This window comes from Lonchura striata, chromosome 3 (assembly GCF_050655825.1).
Source record: "Lonchura striata isolate lonStrDom1 chromosome 3, ASM5065582v1, whole genome shotgun sequence".
NCBI classification, from domain to species: domain Eukaryota; kingdom Metazoa; phylum Chordata; class Aves; order Passeriformes; family Estrildidae; genus Lonchura; species Lonchura striata.
In genome coordinates this window covers 7,737,708-7,758,762 of record NC_140705.1, presented here as the reverse complement: position 1 = coordinate 7,758,762, position 21,055 = coordinate 7,737,708, and the positions used below count along the sequence as shown (strand labels likewise).

Genomic DNA, 21,055 nt, shown 5'->3' with positions numbered 1-21,055 from the left:
AACCATCTACTGGCAGTGGGTTCAACCAAAATATACTTCCTATGCAAATGATCACACTGGAAAAAATTACTCACCTAGAAATGGAATGAGGCTGAATTAATTAGTGTTAAAGTTTATAATCCCTCATTTTTACATAATAGTTACATGACCACAAGTGAAGCATAAAAGGAGGAGGGAAAAAAAATGAAGTGTTTGGCTTCATTAATCAGTTCGTAAGTTTACTGATTTAGCTTGCAGAATTTATTCACATGCAGTCCTGGCTTAAAACCCCATCTATTACAAGTCCAAATCCTACCCAAGATATAGAAGAAAAGGATCTCATTTTTAATTTATTCAAATAAATTACCTGAAGAGCTTAAGGAGAATGTGCAGCACTGCAAATTTAAGGAAATATGGCAAATTTGATTTCAAAACTACATTCAAGGCAGAAACCAACAGCAGAAGGAAACAGCATTAAGCAGTGAACAGTTGACAAATGTGAGTGTTGCACAAGCATCTACTAAGCCTTTAGGAACACCCACCCTAACTATTTCTTACTAAATCATGCTTATGAAGCACCACTCCAAATTCACTAAGTATCTTTACAAGAATCCTTCTGTGAGTTCCCAAATATTTTGTCTCTTTAGACTGGTTATTTTTACAGCCACGGTCAGAAATCAGAGCGGAACCTATTCTCTGTTAACATGGCCCTTCCCACCCCTGAAAGACAAAGAGAGACACATGACCTCACACTCCACTTCCTTTATTCACACTGCAAACCCAAGCTGGTGCTGGTACCTGCAAGGGCATTCAGGTCACACCAGTCCATGCTGAGCCCAGGCTCTCACCAATCAACTTCATTATTATACAACAAGTATTAAATTTCATATCTAATTGTGCTTTCAAAGCTGCATATAAAAGTGGAATTGGAGTCAGACATGAAGTTACTACTACTCACTTCCTCAACTACTCTTTTGCCCAGGAGCCCTACAGCTCAAGGTACACAGAAAGGAAAAGAGGGAAATGTCCAGGGGTGTTTCCATGTCCTACACCTCAAGAGTTCATCTAAAAAAAAAACAAAACAAAAAACAAACATGTCAAAGTTGTAAGAACAACTTTGCTAAATATAATCAACAGAAAGGAAAGAGTCTTTCCTAATGGACAAACACTGAAAGCAGAAGTTGGACCAAACTGCTCAAAGTAACTAAACAGCAAGATCCCCAAGTGCCACATCTAAACTGCAAAATCAAGGAGGTCTAGTAAGGAAAAGACTGTTTTCAGCCAGGAGGCAGCATTTCTTTTAAATACATTTTTGAAGGAGCTAAAGCTGTGTTTTCTTGTCATCTTTATTCAAGTATTTCACAGCAGTTATATTACAAATTACAGTAAAATGTTCAAAATTTCCAGAAGTTCAAAAAAATTAAATAACTTACTTCAAACTAACGTAAAATGAAGTCAAAATGCAAAACATCAATTTAAACACAATTCTGAATAAAACTATAGAATCCAAAATATACCATAGCTGATGAAGGAAGTCTACTTAATCCACAAAGTAGACACACGTTAATGAAACCAAACAGGACGTCCCAATGTCTAAATAACCCAATGTACAAGACACAAAAGATGCAAGTACAAGCCCAAATTCAAGCTTATGGTGTAATTACAAAATAAAACAAAAACAAAAGACTATCAGCTGCAGGACCTGCCATTCACGAGACTGAAGGTAAAACCAGCGCTGACTCACCAACTTAATTAAAAAAAAAAAAAAAAGGAAGACAAGATATTACAAAACCCAGTAATCCTATAAATACATTGGCATATGAGGAAATCAAGTAACAATACAGAGGACACAAAGCAAAACAAAACAGAATAATCACAGGTGAGATTCAAGCTTGCAAATACAATTAACTCCAGAGCCATCACCCAAGAGCAACTCTATCACTCCAAAGCAGCCCCCCCAGCCCCCAGAGAAACCTCCTCCTCCTGGCTGGCCACATTCCATAGAGTCCAGGACAAAGACTCACACAGGAGTTTATTTGCAATTTTCACAACAAGAAACAAGGAAGAGAGGTCAATTTGTACAAACTCTTGCCAGTGCTATGTGGCAAAAAAATTAAAAACATACAAAGAGTAAACAAGTTTAGACCACATGGATAGATTAACAACTGTTTTAACTCTATAACCACCAGACATCTGTAAAGGAAAACAAAAACTGAAGTGTGGTTATTTGGGCTAAGAAGGCGAGTATATCATTTTAGGTAAGCTGTCCACTAGAACATCTGGTATTAGCTACGTTTCTCTAAAACAACATGGCAGCTCCTCAGTTAGTAAAGTTGCCTCTTAATAATTTTTCCCAATCAACAACTGACAGTAAAAATTTTCCTTTATAAACCTGACCTTTAGAACCTTTTTTAATGTTAGGCATTAGCTTAAACTTGCTTTTTACACTCACTGGTGACTAAAATTCTCAACTGTTTTAGTTTAGTTAATATATAAATTTATTATCTTCTTAAAAATGAACGCAGTTTTATCTTCCACAAGTGCTGCTGTTACTTGAACAAAAACTTCTTTGAGTAAGTGAAACTGGAATAAATATTTTTAAAAAATTCTGCAGCAAGAACCTGAGACTTGCAAAAAACCCTTTTATCAGAAACTTGCTACAAAAAATCTGCTACATTTCATTTAATCAAATCTTAAAATTTGTAACAATTTCCATCAAAATACAAAATGCTGTTAATGTACCAGACACATAAATATCTCAAACAGGTATGATGCTAATAAATACTAAATGAAACATGGAAAAAAATCCCATAATCAAATCTGAGATCAAAGAATCTCATTTAAAATGTGTTTTCTGCTTGTTTTTGTTGTTTTTAATCGCACTTTCCCACCTAAAAAATACAGTGTTTCTGCATGGGCTGCATTTCGGTGTAACTAGATGTACATGAATGCTTAAAACTTTTTTCTGCTATTACCTATGAAGAAAAACGGTGGCATTTGGGGGTGAAAATCTAAAACAGGCTGATGTTTAACCATAATGGACAAAGCACTTTGGATGACTGCAGTAGCCCAAGGCCCGTGTTTTCTCTCTCTGCAGCACTGCCTGGGATGAGCCGTAGAGGTGGAGACAAGTCCCTAAGCCTGGGTTTGCACAGGGGAGCAGCGTGACTACAGTCCTCCATAAACACTGTTGGTAACTAAAATACAAAAAGCTGAGGTAGCTCAGGATCTCTGCAGTAGTCTGTTTTCTCTAGTTAAAAACTAATCACACTGCATTGCATATTTCTGGACAGACACTTCTGCAGCTATGTAGGGACAGTCACAATGAATTATTCACGATGGGAACACCAGCCAACTGCTCTAGAACACTTTCCACATGGGTGTGAAATAAACCAGCCCAGGTAATGTTCTAATACCGAGCTTGTGACAAAACATAAAAACTGCCTAGACTGTTCTCTCCAGCTGCCAGAAAGGAAAGGTGTTGAACCACACAATTCAGACCCAGAGAACTCTTAGAAAAGATGGATTCAAAAGGCTCTCTTCCAATCCTCCCCACAGTAACAATGCTTTGCACAGAACAACTTGTGAAACCTAAGAGAAGTTTTATATTCAGCTGAGGTTGGGCTCCAGGACTTTGACCAACTACAGTGTCTTCTTGCCTGCACTGCACAGTCCAAGCTATATTACAAACACAGACCTTCCCAACAAAACCTGCCAGCATTAACCTTGCTTTCCTCAGAGAACTCACACTGGAAAACAAGGACATGGTGGGAAAATGCTTCATTTTTAGATACACAGAAGAGTTTCACTGTGTAACTTGTTTCTAAAATAAAATATATACCAATGAAAAAGGAATTTCACCATTTTGGTAAAGTATGTGGCTTTTTCAGTGTGTCTTAGTTTAGTTCTGTAGAGTAAGACAGGCATTATAGAACCATAACACTGGCTGCCATCCAATGAAGATAATACAATTCATCCTTTTGGAGATCTTCATTCTGCAGACAGCTTTCTAACATTGCCATTTACTATAATCCAAACAAATTGCTTAGCCTTATCTTTCTCAATTGACTAAAAGGCACATTAAAGGCAGTTCTAGAGAGCCTCATCTTCAAATTACTGTACATCCAGTTACTCAAGATTCCTACCACAATGCATCACTGCCTTCTTTAGGACAGATTTTTTTTGTCCATAACCCCAGAGAAGAGAAAAATTGGAAAAAAAAAAATAAAAAAAGGTTGCCTGTTTAAAAATATTCAACTTATATCTGCTCCTTCCAGTCCTCTTGTATGTGTTGGTCTTCACTTTGCCTGAAGTTTCCCCAAAGATAATGCATGTAGAGTGAACAAGAGCAGGAATGAGAACAGTTTCTGTAGCACCAAAAATCTCCAAGCTGTGGCATTGTATTCTTTATTTGTATCAGATACAACTATATGAAGTTCCGTTTGGTTCTTGTAGGCTGGTTGGTTTCAGGTACCTGAGACAATAGCACCAAATTCAACAGAAACAAAAAGAGAGAGCACTTAAGACCAAGGCTCTGCACATACTTGGTGCAAATGGAAACTGAATGGCTCAGAGGACTGCTCTCCCATGAGCAGTTTGAGAGGATAAACCCACCCATCTTGACGAGTTCACAGGAATGTTTCAAACACATGAACTGTTCTTTCCATCTCCTGCAAGAGACACAGACCATTAACCATTCATAAATATATACAGAGGGAAACAGTTACTTTATGTGGTAGTACTTACTGTGATACTTTTTTTAATCTGAACAAATAAATATATGAAAACAGACATTTCTGTCTATTAGCTGCTATCTGCTAGCAAAATACAGTAAAAGAGGGAACTCATTAAAAAAGCAGTAATACAGAAAAGCACTCTAGTATGACAGTCCATGAGAAAATCAAGGCTTATTAGGGTCACTTATATAATTAATGTGCTCAATATATATTAGGAAAGCATTGCAGTGGCACACTGCGTGAGTCCAAGTCTTACTGCATACTTCTGCTGTTGGTGACCCAGCTGTAATCACAAGTCTGCACAGTTTGGATAATCAAAGTAAAGATTGGTCTCTACACACTCCTACTGGACAGATGCCTTATTAATCTACATAACATCTTGCTCAGACTTTCAACACATTTTTAGGTGAAGATGGCAGGGAATAGCATGAAAACAGTTTAAAAAGTATTCTGCAGAAACTCTACAAAACTCCCTACTATGGCTTTTCAGGTTTTGTTGTAAATTATTCATGGAGAAAAATATTTAGTGCTCAGTGATCCAACTGGGAAGTAGCAATTCTTGTCCTTTTCTCAGCAGGGCTGGTTATCAGATGAATCAGCAAGCTGATCCAAACCCTTCTGCAGTTAGAACAGTGGTGATGGAGGGAAGACAGACCCAGAAGCTGACATCAGCCTGTGCCAATGGTGAAATGACCAATTTGCTGTTGATGTACAGAAGGCCTTGGAGGGCAAACACTTCAGTGACAAAGGATGATGGCAAGGCAGAAACCCGGCTTCCACCATGCTCCACTGACCTTCCCAAGGCTGGACTTACTGACCAAGAGAGTGTTCACACTTCTAAGGTCTTGTAAGAAAGTCACAATCTACAAACTGTGTGGACCAGAGGGGGGTAATTGGTTTTGGCCTAGTTACACCAACACAATTAAAGGCAACTGCAGCAATGCTGGGTCAGGGTGCCTATGAAATCACTACTTTGCACCATTGTTAGTCATGCCACAAACATGGAAACTGCTTTAACTCCAATTTACACTGCCAGCATGTGCTTTTCATGCTGCTGTAGTCTCTCCTCTTTTTCCTCCCTTCTTCTACGTTCAATTCTTAATCCTCTTCTGCAGAAAGCATTCTTAGAAACAACTGCCAGTTTCTAAGTTACCACACTAAGCTTTTTTCTTTTTATAGATACCTTCTTCAAAGTCTATTACAGGCTTTTGCCTGCTAGTAGAACAATAAATTGACAGATTAACAGTTTCTGAAAAGCCTATCTCACAATATTCAGATAAAGAATAAAAGAAGCTGTACAACATCACCTCTATAAGTTGTGATTTGTCATAGTCTCTACGATGTCTGTAGATGCACTGACTGAGGAGTGAATACAATCTCTCAAGTTGGTCAACAGTCAGGTTGTCACTTTTCTTAACCACCAAATCAAGCAGTTTCTGTTGGAACAACAAAAGGTGAAGAGGGTTTCTAGAATAATTTTTACATTTTTTTAAGGACAAATCAGAAATGCAATGTCTTTTTGAAGCCCTCCTTCAAAGGGATACATACAAATGAAATGAACCACACCTGGGTATCAGCAAGGCCACTGCTTCAATGTTTGTACAAAAAGAACTTGATGTCGCCTTTCACTTCTCTGCTTATACCCACACTTTTCTTCTTGTCTAAGATTCTTTTACTCAGTACAGCTGGGGCAATGTTTGGTCTTTTGGAATGCTATTGCATCCTATTTCATCTTGGTTGGTCGTTGTAACAAAGCAAACCCAAAAAATTGCTTTGACAGCCAAAGTAGACATTTTTAAGCATTAACACTGAAAGGGAAAAAAAGTACCACCACAGGAAAACATTTGATCTTCCACAAATGTTGTTAAATGCAACAAAAAAAGAGAAGGGGGTAGAAGGAGGACACAACATATGCAAAATTTCTCATAACAAGGGTGAAAGTATTTTACATAGTAGCAAAGAGTGACATTTAAGATTTTTTTTCTCGTGTCACAACAATTCTATGGTTTCTGAAGATATCATCATCTGTACGCCACAGAAAATGTGATCTAAATTTCATAGGTCGCAGTAGGTCAACCTACTTTTTACAACAGAAGATAGCAAATTTTGTTTTAACTTTAACTGAAAAAAAACTGAACCTAAAAAAAACTGGAAGAAAATTAATTAGCAGTTTATAATGCCAAAACATCAACACAAAATCCCATTTGCTTTCCAGTCCACTAAGTTTTCTCCACCAAGTATACCCACACAGGAAAAGATGATGTTAACTCCCAATTACCAGGCACCCAGCAGTTTCTTGGTACCTGGCACAGCAAATTAACACAAGTGAGTACCTACAAAAATGGCAATTAGAAGAGTGGACTGCTAGGAATTCAGTGTCCTTACTGGATTATAAGGGTAGTAATGATGGGACATTAAGGATTCAGTAATTTCATTAACCTTTCATCGAAAAAACACTGATTGACAAATCATTTCCAGAAGTCACTGCAATTGTAATACTTGTCTATAGTCAAAACTAAAGGGAATGTTGCTTCAGACCACAGAAAGGAAGCTTTTTCAATGGAGTCTGTTAATAGTTCAAATTTTCAGTTCTGTTACCTTTAGTCTGTCATGGTCAACAATGACAGAGGGTAAGGGATCTAAAGGTTCCTCTGGAACCTGCTCCAAACTTGTGGGCTTTGACTGATCCACAGCGACTTTTCGCGTTTTCTTGCTTTTAAGCAAACCTGTAATTTGAAAAACAATTATCAGCGCTGTCAGTCCCACAAAATGCAGCTTCTTATTTCTTCACTTCAGTTTGATTTTGCTTGTTGGGTTGTTTCAATTCAAGCAAACTGTAGCACTGCACATTATTCATCAGCTTTGCTGACTTCTAATGCTTAGAAATACACTAACCCACAGTTCAGAAGACACACACAAAACTGGCTATCCTTAAAACCCAACTCCAAAGCGCCAGCTTTGAATGAAAACTGAATTCCATGAAGACTTTTCTCATCCTATCTTTCTATTCAACAACAAATTAAACAGCTTCAAAGACAAGTTCACACACTAAGCAAATGCTGGAATTCTTTCTGCTCAAGTGAAACAAATCATCATTTTTCTCTCTAAAGCATCCCAAGTCTTCATCACCACAGTATTCCAGTGTCTGCTCTACTCCAAATCTCATGTGTTTGTTACACATTTCTGTTTTCTTCCATCTTTGTATTCAATCTATTGACCAAAATCTTATCTCCTTATACTCTCCCTACATTCATTCACTATTTTTCTCCTCAACTATTTAAAATGCCTTTTCTTCTGAGGACCCCTGTTATTATAACCATCCTAAAGCATACAAAATGCACCTACCAAATTCAGAAATGTAAAGGCTCTAACGCATCATGCTCTTCTTGTGATATTTCTAGGCCCTTTCTTGTATTATTCTCCTTACCCTTAGAGAAAATACGTATGTACAAACACAGCCAACATGTACACAGTAATCTTCTCGTAATTCAGATCTCTCATTAAAGCTCATTTCCTTTGTAAAGCTCAGCACCAACTTTTGAAGTAAAGATTCCATTCTTTTAGATAATTCTGAAAGCTCATTAAAAAGGCAATCATGCATAAGGCTTCTACTTCTGTTCCCTGAGGAAACTCTCTCTCATGTCTTCAAAGGACACAGCCCCTTCTTTTATACACCACCAGGATTTTCCACCTCCCTATCTTCTTCCTGCACTGTTATTGTGTTCACTGTGACTCCAAAGCCAGAGACCTTCTCCACAGATAAACAAGCTGGCTTTTGCGATGCATTAAACTGCTTCAACTTTTGCTACGTATAATTTTTTAAAGGAATGCATTCTTTATTTCTATGCTTTTTTTATCCCAAGTCAATGATGCTATTATCATATTCTCTAACAAAACAAGTCAATATCTATCATGCAGAACAAAATATAAATCAGACAGAATATACAGACCAAAAGAGGTATTATATTTATTTCTATTTATAATATTTTAAAATATTTAATTATTGTTTGAATGTTATCTCAGTATTTCCCACAAAGCTGACAAATATGAACACAGTAGTGTTAAGTGTGGAGATACACCTTCTTACCTAGGATAAAAATACAGCAAGTCAAATTGTACTTCTGTGGAATCCTCAGGCTCTTTCTCCCTCATGGAATTTCCCAGAGCCTTCCCTAGGACAGACTTACCATAAAGTTTCCCAACCGGGGCAGACAGAAAGAACTTCCCCAAGGACTCCTGCTGGACACTGATCCATCCCAGTTCCTGTCCCTGTATGTCCCAACTTCCCTTGGTTTCTCCTTTCCCTGTTTCCTCATTGGTTGTGGTACCGCTGGTGGCCAGCCCCTTCTTCCCTTGGTATCATCCCCATAGTCCCCCAATAAAAGCCTTGTGCAGAGCACAAAGTTCTTTTATCTCTGGTTCCCTTTTGGCATGCAGAAATAAACCTTGCTGGAACTGACCACACAGAAGGCCCTTTTGCCTCTCTTTGCTGAGCTTGCCGTGGTGAGTGAGGTGTGTGTGGACTTGAGTGCCTTGCCTGAATGCTTACCCAAACAGCTTTTCCACAGGAGATGCTTACTGGGAAATAAGATACAGGTAGCAGCAACCACTATCTAAACCCCACACTGCTACATACTTCTAATTTTTCTATGTGAAATTAAATGCTGTAAGCATACTAAGAGTTTCAAATAAATAGTCAGCAATTAATAAAACATTACTATATAATAATAATAATTTTAACACAGGATATTACAGTGAAAAATACAGACATTAACTTTGGCACTGAGATAATGACAGAAACATGGAAAACAAGCTATACCTTCTTTATCTGCTTCAGCATCTTTAGTTTCAATGTCTGTGCTCTGTAGTGTTCTCTCATTATTGCTGCAATGTGGTAACTCAGCTTTCACCAGATCAGTTCCTTGATTTTCACTGGAAGCTTCCATTTTCTCCTTTGGCTGATCTTCAGATAAAGATTTTTGCTTGTTACTAGACCAATCACTGTTGCCACAGGGTGAAAGAGCATCAAGTGATTCTACTTTACCATTATGACAGGCTGTAGCAGGTACACCTTGGGAGCTGTGTACAGACGTCTCTCCATTCACACAGTCCCTTTTCAATGTAGAGTCCTTCTTTAATTCCTTCTCAGCACCAAGGGTACTACTGTCAGTAATTAACAGGGATTCATTTGAGCTCTCCTCTTCTGTGGATGCAAAATTGTTTTCCTTTCCTGATGTCCCATTGTTAAGCCTCTGCTCTGCATCTATATCCATAATATCACAAGAGGATTCATCATTTGTCATAGAGAGGTCTCCTGTTTCCTCTCCGTTCTCCTCAATGCAGTCAGTGCTGATCTCTAGCTCTCCATTTTCTAGCAATTTATTGTCCTCACCATGATTTTCATCATCAGCAAACTTTGCATCATCTTCATCTTTCTTTAAATTATTGACTTTCCTCTTCTTAATAATGCCTTTGCCCCACTGGGAGCGCCGTCTCGATTTTCTCCTGATTCGAACTGAAAACAAACACACAAACAAATGCTTTTAGATGCACAGGTACCCCTCAGTAAAGAGACCAGGATATAAGAATATGGTGCTGTGTGAGGCAACCAAGTATCTTCACTCTTCAAGGAAAAATAAGGTGTCTGTTGATTTGAATGTCAGCAAATTAGAGGTAACAAGGAATTTTAGAAGTATAAGGAGTGGACACTCAGTCATCCACTCAATTCCTAAATGATGGAAACAAGACATTCCTATTTAAAACAGCTAAGCAATGGTGTAGAAATTTGGGTAGCTCTTTTGGGTAATGAGGATTCAAAGACAGTTATTCTCATTTTCCCTTTTTAGCTCCTCAACGATTTGAAATGATTACATAATAAAACAAATGAAAGTGCAATCCATGGATTCACTTTTAGAACAATTCAGGTTGGAAGGGACATGAGGAAGCCTCTAATCCAACCTATTACTCCAACCAGAGTCATCTGTGAAGGCCATATTGTGCTACTCAACTTGAAGCAATATAGGCATGCAATTCCTTTTTTTCACTATTTCTCCAAGAAATTTTCCTTCTTATTATTTCCTAGTTTTATTTTCTGTGCCTTTGAAAAGTAACAAAATAAACTATTTCTCAGAAAGGCCACTTTATTTTATTAACCAATCTGCAGTGAGATACAACTAAGGTACTGATCTACAGGTTTTGGGGCACATTTGATGAGCATATGCAGAAGGAAGACCACTCCAACCTAATGGTATTGTCAATATCCTTTTCAAAAGCACTAACTAGACACAACTCAGAAGATCAGGAAGACACTGTGAAAAAGTGAAGCTTCTACATTCAAATCCAAGCAATGATAAAGACCGTTCAATTATTGCAAAATTGCTTAAGTTGTGGCCAGCTATTATAAATGAAAATCACGGCCAATAGTAACTAGAGACTGACAAATTTCCTTCCCTTTCAAAGTGAACTCTTATGCTGAGCACCTCCATAATGTTCTCTACATTTGTAAGTTGCTTTGATTTATGGGGTATTAAGTTCTACACCGGTGTCTGCCAACCACACACTGAGTTACAAAGACCTTGCTTTGAAGATACAAGCACAGTGCAGGTACAAGTGTTGACAATTAATTCACAGACACTCAGAAGCACAGTTGTACTTCAGAACGTCTCCCCATGAGTGCTGTATGTGAGCAGGTAGTTTAACAACTACATTAGGAGTAAATCCTAACCTTTTAGCTTTAAAGCCATCTAAAGTTACAATCACACTGCAATAAGAACAGTTTCACTTAGAATGTGTATTTACTGTTACAATGGAGAACTGCAAGATTTGAAGGGGGGAAAAATCCCCTTTCTCCAGCCATATTCAGGATCTGATAGTGACTTCTACAGTCAGTGTCACTCTTTTACTGATGAGCTACAACCTACTCACATAACTTTTCAAGAGTTCATGTATTTTTCCCTAGATTATGCAAGAAAACTTTCATTAATCACTGAACCAGCAAATCTGAAACTAAACAGGGAAATGTAAACTTACAGACAAAAATAGAAATAATACTCTGTTAGGCAACAAACTGAACCTCAGAGCAACTCCAAAGATAGGTAAATAAAACACAGAAGGAGAATACAAGTCTTTTAAAGGAAATCTGGTACATCCTAAGCAAATAAATAAATAAGTTAAATTTTTAAAAGATACACTGATTTTTGGCTATTTAGGCAGACTTTGCTGTAATTCAGATAGAATTCAGAGTATGTACCAGATATATTGTGAAGTATATTTGTATCAGTGAATTGTACTTTAAATATTTACTGGTGCATCCCTTCTGTCCACATTGTGAGTTTCACCTGGGATGAGAATCCATGATTTCCCCAAACACACAAGTACATTCCTAAAATTCTTAAGTGTGCGAGAAATCACCTTAAAGCAAAATGGAATTAATCCTTGTATTACCTGTCTCATTAAATTTCAAGTCTTTCCCACCTGAGAGTCAGCAAGTCCAGCTCGCTCAGTGTCTCATGCAGTATTTTTGAACAAACATTATGTGTGTTTTTTTTTTACCGCAGTTTTTAATTAGGACAAAGCAACAACAAAAGTGAGGCAGCAATGTCTTTTGGGATGAGAGAGGAAATTCTGGTTCCAGATCCTTAGCAACCATTGTTACACAGATTTTTCTTTTACATAGAGTTGAGCCTCTAAATTAGTGAAAAGTTGAGCAAGGGATACAGCATTTAAAAATAAACCCCACCACCAGTCTTTCTGTCCTGCTTAATTCCCCCAGTTAAGGGAGTGGTACAAGGAGGAGAAGTGTTTAATGGACCACAGAACCGTGTGACAAATTGTAGACACTGACACCAGATTTCATCACCTGTATTGGTCCCCTTTACAGTAACTGGAAATAAAAAGGCACTACTACAAGAGTATCATGGATCTGAGAAGCTGTCGTAAGAGGCAGGAAACTGTCCTACAGGACAGTTGATTATGACTTTAAAAGGATGAAGGAGCTACCACAGGGCAAAACTGATGCAAAGGGCTGCTGGGGAGGAACTAATGGGTTAACAGATTGCTGCTAAAAAATAAACTTAATCTGGAATCCCATCTTCACTACCTTGATGTTTGTATTTTAGAAGATTGTAAACTATCAAGAGCAGAATGACAAACTTTTTATCTTCTAGTCAGTATATACTGATTCATGACTATCAGCTTCCTGCAGGTAACAGAATGGGACAGCTATTAACAGGAGAAAAGCTTTGAGTGAACTTTGTTTAAAAAATGAACATAGCACATACAATTGCAACTTAATGCCTTAACACCTTTTCAATTACTCCTTTTAAAACTACTCATCAGAAATCACCGCATTGATACCGAGTCTTTTGGCATTATTTGTGCCAGAGGCAGTGGAAATACTATTGTCAAAAGAATCCTGCTTTATAGAACTGAGTTTCTCTAACTCAAACTATTATAATAGCAATTATTCACACATGAATACATTCACTTGACTTCTAATTTGGACAACTATTCACTCTATAATCTTCACATAACCTCTACAGATTTGCCAAAGGGATCTTAATTTCAGTTCTAGCTTCTGTACGGTTTGCTTTTTTGTAAATCACTACTAAGAATTTTTAATAACAATAAGTATCTGTCTGACCACAAATCACACCTAACATTTCACTCAGGTTCACAATAAGTTAGTATCAAAACTAAATTTCACCTGCTCTTTTTTTCCTAAAATGCACAATCTATGCAGAGAGCATTTTTAAAGTGCTATGTAATACAATGCAATTAATCACTGAATAGAAATTTACTCCACATTTTGTTAAGCAATAAGTGAAGTTTCTCAATTCTTCCATTCCTATGTTAAGACAATTTCAGAGTCATCTGAAAGATATATGAACAAGGCGGACAGCATTTCTCCTAGGTATGATTAAAAATAAATTCTGTGCTGTCCTTACTTCAGAAGGACTAGACCTCTAGATGAAGTTAAGTAAAATGAAACTTGCAGCAGACTCAGAAATTCTGAATTCTTGCCCACTGACAGGTGCTGCTTGGAGATTCTCCAGTCAGATACACTAAGTAATAACAACATCATCTGGTAATGTAAGTACCAACCCTGTCCAGAGCAGAGCACTGTTCTCGGCTATTAAAGAACAGTCATAGTAGGGAAAAAACCCCAAAACTAAAAGCATCCTAAAAATTATGAACCAAAAAATCTCACTTTCCCAAATAACTCCTCCAAGACCTAGAGGCAACCGTGACCTTTCTGTTTACTATGGTCTCAGGAAAAGAGATTTCAAAAAAATGGGTGAATAGGACAGAAGCTTTGGAGCTGAAGTGTGCACAGTTTCTGTTCCCCAAATCCAGCAGTACAGTGACAGAACTGTAGACTACAGAGAAATAAAATTAACAGTGGAAAAGAAAGAAGACATAATTAGATTATTTGAAGACTGTCAATTATTTACAAGCAAGTCTGCTTCCCTTAATGTGGAAGAACTCTAATAAGATGCAGCAGAGATCTTTCTCTTGAAATTTCTGTAGTTTGACTACTACAGTACCTTGAGTGCAGCACAGTATTGAAGGCTAACAAGTTCACTTTATGCTGCAAAGAAGACTCTTCCATGCTTCTACACTGCTTAAAATCCATCAAAGAATGTGAATCATCTGTCAGTAAATGATAAAACTGACATCCATCAAACAGTAAATTCTCAGTTGCTACTGTATTTCATGAAGAATTCCTGGGGATTAAAACCCAAAGAAGATTCTCATTGCAAGCAAGATCACCATGGATCTAGATTTTTAGTCTGCAGTATCAAGAACCACTTAAAGCAATTCACATGTTTTAAGTTTTTCTTCCATGATCAAAACTCTCAACACCTTTCTGATGTCTTGTGTGTAAAGTAACTCAAAGCCTTGAGAAATCACTTATAACCAGCAACTTACACTCCCTTATACAACATCCAGGATATCTATGTACCTGCCACAGTAATTGAGCTGCTTCCAGTAGCTCCACATTCCTTACCAAGAGGCACTAAATAGTCCTCTTGAAAGTCTCTGGAGTTTCTACTCACTAAGTCCCAAACTGCAGTCAGAGATAAGCAGCAAGAAAGAACAGATCACAATTCCACAATGGCTTAAAAAGCAAAGTGAGGTGCCAGCTTCCACTAACAAAGCCATTTCTTCCTCCAAAGCCAGCTATAGCATTTCCACTGCCTCATTTGTGCTGGCATTACTGTTTCTGCAGTAAAACAGATAAGGGAACTAAATCCATCTGAAACATTATGTTGTTGGGGTTTTTTCTGGGTTAGTTTTTAACATCTTTGGTTGAGCTTTCCAACTCATGAATGACAGTGCTGGCACAGGGAACACAGTGGGAATATGCCAGCAGCAACAAGGCAAGACAGCCTCTTTAGCAGTGCCCTGCAGTTTGACCAGCCTAAGTGACTGTGGAACCAACCCCTAAAAGATATCATTTTCTTCACCTAGACAGAAGGACTCAAGGCACAGAACTGACAAACACATGAAAAGAACTACATACAACAACTTCACATATTTATGATTTTTATCACCTTACATAACAGCTTATGTTTTGTAAGCCAATACTTGAAGAACCTGGGCATATCTACCCAACACAGAGTAGTCAAGTTTCATTAAGAGGAACTGAAATAGGTACAAAGCAAACCTGATTGCAGCATTCCCAGTATTTTCTTACCCAGTCAATTGCTTTCCCCTACCATCCCCAATAATGCTCTCCACTCAAGCTCTTCCCAATATTTCTCATGGAACTATCCCAGTGTTTCCTGTTCCTCCCCACCCCAGATGAACTGGACACAGGACACAGTCCATGGTCTGAGGTGTGCATGCCATGCCTGGTCAATACCATGTTTTACCTGCTCACCTACCATTTTCAATCTATCTCCTTTTCCTGCAGTAGACATGTGCATTTGTCTAGCTACCAATTTTCACTAAACCTGCAGGAATCTAATCTTTCAGGTCTCAGTTCCCATCAAATCTGTCTGAACTCCACTAAATGATTTAGAAGTTATTAGGGGAGCAGAGATGGACAGAGAGCACAGGTAAGATTTTCTTGGGAAACCAAGATAAAAATATAATTTACATGAAACCAGACTAATTACATGAGTGAAATACAAGGCAAGACCATCACGCTGGAAAATTTCTTTAATGAAGCCAAATGAAGTCAAAAGAGAAAAGACAATCAGATTAATGTCATCTGTGGAGATAATTTTTAGACTCTTCACCTGTGTAGATCTGCTTATTTCCCCTCTGTACAATAGCAACTACTACAACTATACACATCCTTGGTACCTTCAGCTGGCTCTTAAGGACTACTGAATGACACCTTCCTGCTGCAAGAGAGCCATGAACAAACACAAGAAAAAATAATGGCTACTGGGTGGTTTCTCTGTCAAGGAGGCAAAATCTGAAGTTAATAAAGGTAATAATCTCAAGAAAATCCACTACTTCTGCAGACAGAAACACTACGTCTTAATTTAAAGCAAACATTGTCACAATTTTCAGAAGGGAGGAATGAAAGGATCTATCTGGTCTGAAAACTGTTTTTATTACATCACTTGTGCATATCACTTGGAGGGAAAAAAAAAACCCCAAACTACTTCAAAAGATATTTTTACCTTGTTTACAAGAAAGATGATGAAAATGCTTTCAAAGAAACCTTAAAAAGAGGCTAAGCCATCTTGCATTACTGAGTTATAAAGAAGAGAACAAAAGAATATAGAAAAGTCACTGATCAGGTAAATTGTAGAACCCACTTAGCCCTCTGTCAGAGAAAAAGACACTTGATTAATTCAATAGGCAGGTATTTAATAGTGATGAAAGAAAATTTCTTTGTCACTAGATATTACTGAGTTCAAAAGTTTGATGGGATCCCAAAAAAGAACAGGCAGTCAAGATTTATTAGAACTCCCACAAATTCACTAAATTGTATTTTAAATTAGAAGAATTTAAAAGCCTATGGGGTTTAAAAGAACTGTTAACTAACCTGGAATCATCAGCTACATTGGTATTTCCTTCAAAATCAGGCAAAAAAAAAATTATTTCTCAAATGTTTGCAACTTTCTTTTAAAGCATCTGGTTGAAGGCAGCACAAGAGATCAAAACCACTCCTAACCAGAATGCCAACTCCTACACTACCCAGAACAAAATGATAGTTAGACAATAAGAGACAGTTGCACCAGCTCTGAGTAAATATATCCTCACATTCCAGAAAATCTTTTTAATGGTGCTTTCAAGTAACAGTACTTGCCTCTGTCTCAAGTGAGAATTAATCCAAGTCAAATCTCAAAAGCAGAAGAAAACTAAACAGTAGCAAATACAGGATAAGTGACAAAACAGCAGCTACAAGGATTTTCATGTTAGCATCTGAAGGACTGTTATTTTGCCAATATCCAATTCTCGAATCCAAACTCAGAACCACACCAAAACGAAAAAAATAGTTCAAATTATCAAAACCATATGGAATCTGGTCTGCCATGCCCTTTGATAAGGCATTGCTGCAGTCCCAGAAGCCTGAAGTACAGCAATCACTGACACCACTGTCACAGAAAGGTCAAAGAAGAGACACTAAACAGATGAAAATCGGACAAAGACTGAGAATAAAACAGTTTCTGAGAAAGACTGTAAATGAAAGACCTTTTCTTTCTAAAAATCTTTTTTAAAAAGTCCTCCAGACAAAACAAAAGCCTTTCCATTATAAATCAGAAACAAAGTGTTCCATAGGACAGCAAAGATCACCCATTTGGGGGTGAAAAAGAGAAAACCAAAAACCAATCAAGCAAAAACATCCAACACAAAAAGGCAAAGAAAATATTACTTACTTTTTCTGCCATAGTTTCTTAGATTCTTGCTTAGTATCCCTACAGTCCTTTATAGAAAGCACACTAATCACTTAAATTACTGGGAAAACTTAGCAGTGTGTTTACTTCATATTTCATAAAATGACTTTCATATAAAACTTGTATTTTTAATAGTTTGCATAAGACAAAGGACTTAAATTTTCTTTATTTGCTCCAAATGCCATTTTCACAGCTATGCTATTTATCATATGGCATAAAAAACATCTTCTCTATGAAGAAAACATAAAATCTGCAGTCTATCACTACAATATATTATCATTAAATGCTGCAAAAAAAGATAAGAATGCAAAGCCAAATCTTCCCCACAGAGTTTATTCATATGTAACACTAAAGGAAGCAAGTTCAAGACAGTAAATTGGTATGTACCATGCCCCATCTACTGGCAAGATGGAGCAGTTGGATACAGTTTTATTATACAGGATCCCAAATATTAAAGAGATGCTAATGCTTTCTGAGCTAATGTCTATCTAAACCACTTAATTTAGCAAACACACCAAACTGCACACTGCAGGTAGTTCCCTTTTCTACACAGCTCCATGCAAAAGGCAAAGTAAAACTCTTCTCAGTAGTGCCCAGTGACAAGAGGCAATGGGCACAGACTGAAATACAAGGCACTCAAAATTAAGAAAAAGAATTTATTATTTGCATCCAAGCACTAAAAGAGGTCCCCAGGCATCACACACAGCCCCCATTCTTAGAGATGTTCAAAACACAATTGGACAAAGCCTTGAGCAACCAGTTCTGAAGGGAGCTAGACTAGAACATCTCCAGTGGTTCCCTCTAACCACTGTCATTTTGTGATTCTATAATCATATAACTATTTATATCAGACTTCTGACATTCCAAGTTCCCACCAGAATACCTGCACTTTTATCAAAATACACAGTTGAAAATTGAAATATTTTAAATTGTGGCAGAACGTCCCCAAATAGATTCTCAGCAAATTCTAGTAATTCAGTACTTTTAAAACTCATCTATATAGTGAGACACAATCCACACAGCTCTACCTTCAACAAGGGAAAGGGGAGTTGCAGATGAAATGTAACTCAGAATTGTGTATCACCATGCCTTGAAACAGAAAATTTCTTATTCACATTTCCAACAGCCCATCTGGTCCAGTCAAATTAACAAAATATCTAAAATACATCAGAAAAATTAAATTAATCACAAAATAACAGTTAAGTAAAAAACTAATTCAAGTTTTATACAAAATATAAAACCTCAGAAAACAAACCAACAAATAATAATCCAACTCTCACTCGCTACTGTACTAGCCCTGGGCAGGACCCTAAATTTGACAAGGCTGCTGCACTGTCTGCAGTCCTCTCTGTTTTTAGAGAAGATACTTGACAATTATTTCTTTTAGAGTTCTAAGGCTTGTCATCTGAATTAACCTTATTGCAGCTCTTTTCTAAAACACCGTTATAAAGCCCCTAAAAACAGTAATAACTGATCAGGAAAATAATGTTATGAATGGTGATTCTTTCCTTAGATTCCTCTAAGGGAAAACATCAAGTTCAAACAGCAGAAAACATGCAATTATTTTCAGAATTATTGAAAAGTATGGTTTTATCCTGTTTAAATAAAATACTTTAATATTTTTCTTGTTACTCTGATTGTGCAATACATTATAGACTTTAAAAAAATAGTATTTCATGACCATAAAAAAATTCCACTCTCCCTCTAAAATAATTCCTCCTCAGAAATCCCTTCTCCAAACTTATTTCTTCCATTTAAACAATCGCAATCCACAGTTTCATTTTCTGCTATTTGAGCTCCCTACAATCTTCTCAGTTCTGCTCTCACTCTTCTCTAGCCTATCCTCCAAGTACCCTTTTAAGACCATTTCTCTTCTTCATTTCTAGTCTCTGCTGAACTGACCACATCAATCTTCAAGGGTGCCCATGTACTACTTGAATCCTTTCTGCAGGTTTCTGATTGCTCATCAATTCCTGGTTCTCTCTCTTGATTACTAGATGCATCACATCCCTCCTGGACTAGTTACCTTTCCCAGACTCAGCCTTAAAAGGCAGATTTTCATTTGATCGTAGATCCAAACACCACTAAGCCTCAATTTTTCTTGCCTTCCAAGCTAGATCACAAAAATACCAACAGGCTCAGTGCCTTAACAGTAACTTTGTTGTTTGCACAGAGACACTGGCAATTTCCTGCAGCTGATGGCTCGAGTTTTCAAACAACTGCTGCTGCCTCCACAACAGAGGGGAAGCGAGAGAGGCACTGGAACTGCTCTGGATGCGAGTCACCAGCGAGGGCTGCTCTGCCCCTTCCCAGGGGATGTCCAGCTTGGAGGTCTATAAACCCACCTTCTGCTGCTCAGCATGCACAGCCAGCAAAGTGCTCTGCAGGGCAGCCAGAGGGAAAATCTCCATCCTAGACTTCACAGGAAATTTAAAAAAATTAATTGGGAATCCCTTCCCTACACACTCTGTTTTGCACGAGCTGCCAAATGAATAAAGAACAGCTTGGATCCACATCATCAATTTATTATATAACAATTTATTCTAACCATAATTCTGTACAATTGACTTTAATTCCTTTAACGGAAGAAATTACAGCTTCAGGAAATAAAATCATACACCTCTAATTAATTAAACCATTTGACATCAACACTATCATTCATATATAAACAATGTTCATCTCTGGGCAGTTATCACCATGCCTAGAAAATGATTTCTCATCAAGGAAAAACACCATGAAGGAGAGCACAAATGCCAAAATGAAAATTTGTCCACTTCAATCAGTGTGCCATCAATCAGCAATAATCAATAATGCTACTAATAATATATTAATAATGGACTCCACAACTTCAGCAGGAAAGCGAAGTGCAACTATCAGTATATACCCCATACTCACTGTCTCTCATAATCTTTATTTTCTTTATAATGAAAGTATCTGCTATGTATTCACCTGTTCCAATAAACTTAGCTCTTGAAAACAATTAGCTCCTGATTACCCACACACACCTCACAATTCTAGAGATTTCAATCACTTAACTGGATTAATGCAGTAGGCTCCAGGACGTGTATCTTAACATCCTCTAGTAATGGTTACAGACTGTTGAAAACCATTGCCATAAAGGAAAATACAGTTAAATTTGCAACCTCTTCTCCAGCTTTCAGCATGACGCCGAATGTATTGAAGGCAGGAATTCAATGTAGTGTAAGTGAGAGACTATTAAGCAGTGTAGAAGTATCTACCTGCTAATACACAGAGTAAACAAACCTGAAAACTCATCAAACCACTGAAAAGTGTTCTTGGATCTGAGTTGTCTTATACTGAAAACAGTCTTTTACAACAAAAAATGCAAAATACTCATACTGCATTAGAAAAATAATTATTCTTCATCACAAAAACAGAAAACCTACTTCTTTACAACGTCTTGGGCAGAGATTTTATGTACTCCTAGAAGGAGTATTTCTTAGTTCCAAGTGTTTCATG

The 21,055-nt window shown here is 37.4% G+C and overlaps 1 protein-coding gene across 7 annotated transcripts in view; it reads right to left on the bottom strand.

Moving 5' to 3' along the window:
• Nucleotides 1-1,307: 1,307 nt before the first annotated feature.
• Nucleotides 1,308-21,055, bottom strand: part of ATAD2B (ATPase family AAA domain containing 2B) — a 75,433-nt gene continuing 55,685 nt past the window's right edge. For 3 of the 7 annotated variants that reach the window (XM_085576255.1, XM_021529789.3, XM_021529790.3), the window contains 4 exons: nt 9,535-10,230; nt 7,314-7,441; nt 6,023-6,151; nt 1,308-4,649 (listed from right to left, as the gene is read on the bottom strand). In XM_085576255.1, coding sequence (XP_085432381.1) covers nt 4,608-4,649; nt 6,023-6,151; nt 7,314-7,441; nt 9,535-10,230 — 995 coding nt within the window. In that variant the 3' untranslated portion in view covers nt 1,308-4,607. Of the gene's footprint in view, nt 6,152-7,313; nt 7,442-9,534; nt 10,231-21,055 lie in introns of all 7 variants that reach the window. The other 4 variants (XM_085576251.1, XM_085576252.1, XM_085576254.1 and 1 more) reach the window with 3 other exon arrangements.